General features: G+C 57.7%; 2 protein-coding genes across 2 annotated transcripts in view; one reads left to right on the forward strand and one right to left on the reverse strand.

Moving 5' to 3' along the window:
• TRAPPC4 (trafficking protein particle complex 4) overlaps positions 1-1765 on the forward strand; it is a gene marked incomplete at its 5' end in the record, with an annotated part of 2114 nt that extends 349 nt beyond the window's left edge. The window contains 3 exons of the mRNA XM_015428036.1: positions 14-117; positions 312-438; positions 1409-1765. Of these exons, the coding sequence (XP_015283522.1) occupies positions 14-117; positions 312-438; positions 1409-1487 (310 nt within the window). The remainder of the gene's footprint in view (positions 1-13; positions 118-311; positions 439-1408) is intronic.
• Positions 1766-1873: 108 nt separating this feature from the next.
• Positions 1874-7586, reverse strand: SLC37A4 (solute carrier family 37 (glucose-6-phosphate transporter), member 4). Its single transcript, XM_015428059.1, has 9 exons — positions 7387-7586; positions 6483-6715; positions 5320-5563; positions 4856-5014; positions 4459-4544; positions 4098-4211; positions 3648-3713; positions 2778-2916; positions 1874-2696 (listed from the first exon to the last, which is right to left on the reverse strand). Exons 1-9 carry the CDS (start codon positions 7532-7534, stop codon positions 2530-2532), a joined length of 1356 nt encoding a protein of 451 aa, XP_015283545.1. The 5' UTR covers positions 7535-7586; the 3' UTR covers positions 1874-2529.
• Positions 7587-7675: the final 89 nt, after the last annotated feature.

Here is a 7675-nt window from a genome sequence, read left to right on the forward strand (position 1 = left end):
TTCCGCGCTGCAGGTTGTTCGCCATCGGCTCGCAGCTGTCTCCCGAGCCCGGCAGCTCCGGCATCGAGATGCTGGAGACCGACACCTTCAAGCTGCACTGCTACCAGACCCTGACCGGTAGGAAAGGGGCCGGAGGGGGGCGGGGCGGGACGGACACACCCACCCAAGGGACCCCCCCCTTGGGGTCTCGGACGGGGGCACCATGTGGGCCGGCCGGCTGGCTGGGAAGAATCCAGGCTGGTGGTCTCGGGGAGGGGCCGGGGACAGCCGCTCCTCTTCCTCCTCGGCTCTCCTGTGGTTCCTTCCCTTAGGGATCAAATTTGTCGTGCTCGCCGACCCACGGCAGGCAGGGATTGACTCCCTCTTACGCAAGATCTATGAGATTTACTCGGACTTTGCTCTCAAGAACCCTTTCTACTCCTTGGAGATGCCAATCAGGTACAGCTTTCTTACTCTTACACCTGTGTGGAGCCATGCAAGGCCACCCCCCCAGCCAGAATCTATGAGTGTGTGTGTGCACGCACAGTATTCGTCAGGTTCTTGCCTTGAAAAACTCAATGGAAGTTTGGAGTTATGAGAATGATTGGGGGTGGGGGGGCAGCTAGAGACCAAGAAGCCCTGTGAGGAAAGGTTGAGAGACTTGGAAATGTTTAGTCTGGAGAAGAGGAGGCTGAGGGGGGGGGGGACATGATGGCTCTCTTGAAGTCTTTGAAAGGCTGTCACTTGGAGGAGGGCAGGGAGCTGTTCCTGTTGGCAGCAGAGGAGAGGACTCGCAAGAATGGGTTCAAATTAAGGGGGGAAAGGTACCGGCTGGATCTTAGGAAAAACTTTTTGACAGTCAGAGTTGTGCCACAGTGGAATCAGCAGCCTAAGGAGGTGGTGAGCTCCCCCTCCCAGGCCGTCTTTAAGCAGTGTCTGGACAAACCCTTGTCAGGGGTACTCTAGCCTGATCCTGCACTGAGTAGGGGGTTGGACTAGATGGACTTTATGGCCCCTTCCAATTCTGATTCTATGGTGGTTTTTGCACCAAAATTAGCCTTTTCCCCAGTGCCAGGACCACAGAGCTGCCACGAGCAGTGGTCCTGCGAAGGAAAGCAAACAAGCAAGGTCAAGCTGTGCTGAGATGTTCTTGATCGATCGTTACAAGAGGCTCCTTCTCCCCCTGCAATGGCTATTCCTGCTCAACTAATGTTAAATCCTGGCATGTAGCTGAAGCCCAAGTAGTGGTGCTTCCATTAGAAATTCTCTCCTAAGAGAATGGAGCAGGGAACTTGAGTTATTACTAGGGAGTAGCTGGGCTAGGTCAAATCACTTCCTGGGGCTCGCTTGCTTACATATACATGTGGCTGTGTGCGCTTCTCCTTAAGATTGTAAGATGGTCCAGAATTTCTGCCTTTTGATGTTTCAGATGTGAACTCTTTGATCAGCACCTGAAGCTGGCACTGGAAGTAGCAGAGAAAGCAGGACCATTTGGACCGGGCCTATAGGACGGATTTTTCCCATTTCAGCCTCTCAACGGATCCTTTCCAGTGGCGACTGGGCCGGAAAGATTCCCTGGCAGGTTGTGTTCCTTGCTCTTCTCCACATGGGCTTTTCAGCTAAGATCACCATTGATGAAGATGGTCAGGAGGAAGCTATGAGCTTAACTCAATCACTTCCTAGGGCTGCCTTGTATATTTGTGTGTGTGTGTATATATATGTGCATGTGGCTGTTACAGTGTGTACTTCTCCTTATGGCTGTAGCCTTGTGTAAATAAAGCATTTCAGACAGAAGCTTGAATTGTGAGCTTACATGGGACTCACAGGGCTTAGCTGAAGTGGTGGAGGGTTGAGTATTTTGAAGGGAGCGCACTGCACAGAACTGGAAGCTTCTGTCGCACCGTTTATTTTAGTCAGTGGATACTTCATTACAGTGAATTGATTTGGAGCCATCTCCACTCTCATTGCAAGATGTTCTCCAAACAGCAGCTGCAAAACTGCTGGGTGCTGCATTGTTTCACTACCAAGGAGAAGGGCGATAGTAGTTTTGCTTGTGCAAATATCCCGCAGGTGTAGCCTTCATACATTTTCCTGGGCCTAGACATTTCTGGCAATCCTTTCCTAAGCCCAATCACATTTCTCTGAAGCACACAGGCAGTCTCAGAAGACAGACATGTCACTTTGGGAGACAAGGTAGCATTGCAGTGAGTGAGTCCGTCCTTCCTTCCTTCCCCGCTGTTCACGCAGCTTGCAGGTGGGGCAGGGTGCAGTTCTGCTCACCTGCCACCATTCAAACAGTGAAGAGAGAGAAGGCAGTGTGTGTGGGGGGGGCTGGTTCTGGGTCACCAACGGCGCTGCCACGTCTTGGCTTGGCTACTGTCGGTTAATCAGGTCCGCCCAGGATGAGTGGCTTGAGCCACCAGGGCACAGTGGGGCTTTGCCAGGTATTTCAGGAGACGGCCAAAGCCTGCAGCCCCCAAGCTGGCTTCTGCCCTGCCTGTCCTGTGGGGGTAGCGAGAAGATCCTCCGCAGCGGTGTCACTCCCGGGCTTCAGTCCACCTTCTTGGGCACGCGGCCCATCTTGGTGCGGATGTTCCTCAGGAAGAAAAAGGCCACGGTGCTGGCGGAGCACATCAGCTCTGCTACCCAGAAGGCCGTTCCCCAGCTGTAGTGCTTGGCGATCGTGCTGAAGGGCAGTCCGGCCAGGAAGCCTCCCACTGGAAAGCAGCAGAAGGCAGAGTGAGTGGGGGGTGGGGTGCGGCTCCGGGGGCGAGGGGAAGAAGCGGGGCTCCACTCACCGTTGGCCATGAGCGCCACAATGGCATGCGATGTCCCACACAGGTTGGACGGGGCGCTTTCGTTGGCTATGACGCCAAACAATGCGATTGGTCCATAAGAACAAAATCCAAAAACAGCTCCCAAGATCAGAATCCATAACTAAAAAAAATGGTGGGGGGAGAGAGGAAGTCAGGCAGGTGGGTGATGCAGCCTGTGTGCCTCACCTCTGCCCTCCGCCTGGCTCCCTTCTTCATTGTTTGCAGAAACAGGCTTCCTTTGCAGCACATTAAGGAGCCCTTTTGCTCTTCTGGTGAAAGGAAACGCTGCTTGTTCCCAGGTTGGTTAATTAGATTAGTGGCAAACACCGAACAGCTACCGTGCTGAACTACGACCAATGTGACTTTACAACAGGCACAACTGCAGCATCCCAGTAACTGTGACTGCAGCACAGATATTAGATTATCTTTTGAACAAAGTGTGAGTCCAGGGGCACCTTTGAGACCAACGAAGTTTAATTCTGGGTAAAAACTTTTGTGTGCATACTTTGCTGGTCTTAAAGGTGCCCCTAGACTCAAACTTTGTTCCGATGCTTCAGACTAACACGGCTGCCCCAACTGAAACTAGATTAGTCTGACCAGTCTTCAAAGTCACGATGTCTAGAAAAGTAATCAAAGCACGGTGACCCCCACCCCACAGAATATCCAGGCAGACCCTCCCTGCTTTTTCACAGGCACCCTACTGCTCATGGAAGGCGTTTGGCAGACGGCAGCTGAGGAGGAGTGGGCTGGAAGGAAAAGGGCCGGGTGTGCGTGCGTCTCCTTCCCTTTGGACCTCAAGCTCCACCCCACAGAACCATGCAGCAGAAAAGACAGAAAAGCTCAGAGAAAGACCTCATGTTCTGTTAAGCCCACAAGGATAGCAAGAGGGTGGAGGGCTACAATCCAAGAGCTGCTTTCCTGAGAGACAAAGAAAGAAACAGTGAACAAAGGGCAGTGAGAGAAAGCCCCCCTCCCCTCCCCCCACGCAGCCAGCAAGTGAGAGCCTCCACCCCACCAGCTCCTTTTAAAGGCCGTGTCTTCTGGGTTCCTCCTGCTACTTTCAAGGCCTTGGAGGAGGGCAGCCTGGGAATCCTCCCTCGAACGTGGTGCTCTCAGGCCCGAGGGACTGCAAGGCACCCAGAAGAGGAGGGGGACCTCTCCCAGCCCCGCAGTCCCCAAGAGGTGCATGTGCGGAGTTGGAAGCAGCAAGGAATGCCCCGGGGCTCCCCAAAGCCTGGTGCCCCTTCTTCTCCTTGGCCCGAGTTCCAGCGAATGGTGACGAAAGGCTTGCATGCAGGTTACCTTGGGAGAGCTGCTGGTGACTGTGACCCGGAAGAGGTACATGGAAGCAGACATGCCGGCCATCATGGAGAGGAGGAGTGCGTGCCGAGGGTTCCCGTACTGCGATAGGCCCACCTGTAGCACACCCCCAGGATGAGCTCCCACCAGGAGGCGTGAGGGATGCTCTCCCCGCCAGGCCTGTAGGGACACACCCCAGAGCCCGGGGGCAGGGACCAGCCGCCCAAGTCTCCCCCCTTCTCCCTGCTGGTCATCCGGAAATGGCCCTCACCAGCCTCCACCGGGTGGGTGGGTGGGCGGGATGATGCCCACCCACAGAAGGCCGGAGAAGAGCCAGCAGGCGCTCCTCCCCTGGTCAGCTTACCCGGGCGACGGCTCGGTCTGAGAGGAAGCCGGCTGCAATGCTGCCCACCAGGCCCCCAACCTCCAAGGCACTCATGTACGAGCTCCCTGCAGAGCCAAGAGAATATTAGCCAGCGAGAGCACACCCACTGCACGCAGCTCCCACAGGGCTGGCTTTCTTGTGGCACGCAGCGGGGTGTGTGTGCGAAGTGCCCCAGGCCCACCCACACACTCAACCGCTGACCTGGTCAGGACCCGGCTAGTGCCAGAAACAGTTGGAAGTTAACGTTGGAGGGTGTGTGTGTGTGTAAAATGAGCCTGGTCCTCCCACACTGCCACGCCCAGCTTCCCTGACCGTGTTTTCGAAAATGTTCCGTGCCCACGAGGCATTTAACTCTCTCTGAGCTGGTATCACGTACCGACGAATGTCGACTGCCCCCTCTCCTGGATGAGGAACAGCTGCCCCCAGTCCGTGCAGCAGGTCTTGACCCCAAAGACCACCAGGTAGCCAGTTGACAGGACCCAGAGGTAGGGGGAGAGCAGGAGCTCGGCCAGGGTGCTGTCCTCCGACGAGGAGCCTGCAAAGAAGAGGCCGCTCACGACTAGAGCCTTGCACGGCCTTCCCGCCGGGCCCAAACCACGGCTCGGAGACCCCCCCCCCCCGTGGCCGGGCTACGGCCTGCTAACGGCTCTCCCTCTCTCCAGCCTGGCATCAAGGCAAGCGGCTCAGTGCCCTTCTCACTGAATACAAGATGCCGGCACAAACCCACGTCCTGGCATCGTCTCTGCCTGCCGTGCGGCCCCACGCACAGGCGGCCGGTTCCTGCCGTGCCACTCCGCCGCGTGGCTTCCGCCTGCCCGCTCCTGCTCCCCAGGCACTCACCCTTCTTCCCTTTCTTGGGCCCCGGCTCAATGTTGGGCAGCCCCACGTCCGAGGGCTCGTTCTTGATTAGAAGCAGGCACCCCACGGAGGCAGCCACGCACACTGAGCCCGAGAGCGCCAGGGTCGTGCGCCAGTCGTAGCTCAGCGCCATCAGAGCAGCCACGATGGGGCCCAGCCCGCCGGCCAGGTTCATGCTGGTGGAGAGGACCGCCCACCACGTCCCAAACTGGGAAGGCTCAAACCACTGCACGGAAGAGAAGAAGAGCAGGAGTCGGTGCCGAGACTCGGGGCCCCAGCAGTGTGCGGGAGAGATGCTTGACCCCAATAGCCACGGCTGAGAGGCAACCCCGTTTGCCCGGAACCTCATTCTCAGGATGGAAGTAAACGTGGGCCAGGTCTGACAACCAGGGCCCCGGCTCTGCGATGGACCTCAGCCCCGGCAGCACGGAGCCAAAGGGCGACCTGCAGACCGTGAGTGGGACAGGCACTGGGTCTGGAACTGCTTCTGCGCAAAGCAAAAGAAAACTCCATCGGGCTTTTACGAACACCTTCAGCAGAACCTTCCCTGTAAAACAAGTCAGCCAGCAGGGTGCGACACTGTTCCGTTATGAACTGGGTCTCTTAAAATCAAGACTTGATGACTTTAAGATTCCATTCCTCCAGAACCGAACAATAATGAGGAGACTGGCTGTTCCCAGGGGCACCGGAATCCTCAAAGGCCACAACTGCTCCAAGTGCAGCAGCAGCGCCCCCCCCCCCCATTACGGCTGCCATTCCCTCCCCATGCCTTGCCTGCTGCCCCCACCCTGTCACACTAGGAGGCCCGCTTGCTCAGCGTCATCTGATACCCTCTTTAGCCAGCCTTGGCAGGCTACCATGGAGGGAGCCAGCCTCCCAAGAATACCGCAGAGTGGAAAGTGAGAGGGCCGTCTGGTGCCCCTGCCAGTTTCAGACCCATAAAGAGCCTCTGGGCGGTCCAGGACAGGGCAAGAGCAACGGGGGCTCTCTCTCCTCCAGGGCAGGAGAGCCACACGCGTTCCACAGCAGCAAGCAGTCTACTGTCCACCACTGTGCAGAGCGGGGGAGGACAGTCGCCGCTGCCGGACTTCAGTCATGCCAGTGGAAGGACTCCTGCCTGCCTCTCTCCCCCTGTGTTCCCTTACCTTGCGAAGCACCTTCCCGCAGGGAGGCCACCCGAGGCCCTGGGCTAGCCCGTTGAGGAACCACAGCCCAGCGAAGACGGCCACTGTTGAGCTCCAGGAGAAGACCACGTTGACGATGCCCACCAGCAGCAGGCCGGAGGAGAAGAGCCAGCGGGCACTCATCTGGTCAGAGAGGACTCCGCTGACGAACTTGCTGATGGCGTAGGCGGCAGATTGGCTGCTGGTGATCAGGCCTACATCAGGGAAGGGACGGGGACAGGGTGCCCTCCGTGAGCATCACACGGGCCCCAAGCGGACCCCGGCAGCAACACCAAGGCTCCTCTGGACCTTTCTGGCACCAGCACTGGAAGCAGGCGGTTCTGGGGCTGTCCCTTCAGAGGCACTGGGTTCAGCCACCCCCCACGGCCACGGCCCAAGCAACACCAGGAGAACCCAGGCCAGTCTTCTTTCTCCCCCTCAAGTGGCGCAAAGTAGTGGTTAGAGCAGCGTGAGACAGCCATGGCCGACGCGTGAGTGAATCAGGGGAGTGAGGGTGGGCAGGCTGTGCAACGAAGGGAGGGGGGCAGGGTCCCCATGCCAAAGGCAGGCTTCATAAACAACGGCTGCTCTTATTGGGAAAGTGAGGGAACAGCAAACACCCAGGCTGTATCTCTGAAACACCCTCCCCCCCGGGCACTGGCCGCCAGGGTCCTGGCTTCCTGCCAAAGACAGAGGAGGACAAGCCAGCCGAGAGAAGCAGTTGCCACACTGCCACTGGGTTCGCATGCACAGGAAAGGAAGCCTTTTTTTGCCCATTGGTCTCAGGAGAGCAGGAAAGGCACACCTTGCAGCTGTAAGCAGCATCTCTTCAGAGGCTCCCAGAGGACCCTTTCCCAAACACGCCCTCCACAACGGAAACTCTTACCCAGGTCATCTTTGTCCAGGTCTATCTCCTCCATGACCGACGGCATGACAAAGGAGAAGGTTTTCCGGTTGAAGTAGTACAGCGTGTAGCCAAGGTACATGGCGGCAAATATGACCAGCCGGTAGTAGCCGTAGCTTTTCCCCGCCATGGCGGTGCGGGAGCTGTCTCTCCTGGCTGGGCCCCGGAGGAGGAGGAGGAGGAGGAGGAGGAGGAGGAGGCTTCCCAGCAGTCCTGCTCTGCCAACTCTGCAGCTGTCGCTGACCTGGAGGGGGGGGGGAGGGGAGGGGGG

The sequence above is a fragment of the Gekko japonicus genome, unplaced genomic scaffold (genome assembly GCF_001447785.1).
Source record: "Gekko japonicus isolate JY-2015 unplaced genomic scaffold, Gekko_japonicus_V1.1 scaffold1031, whole genome shotgun sequence".
In the NCBI taxonomy this organism is placed as follows: Eukaryota; Metazoa; Chordata; class Lepidosauria; order Squamata; family Gekkonidae; genus Gekko; species Gekko japonicus.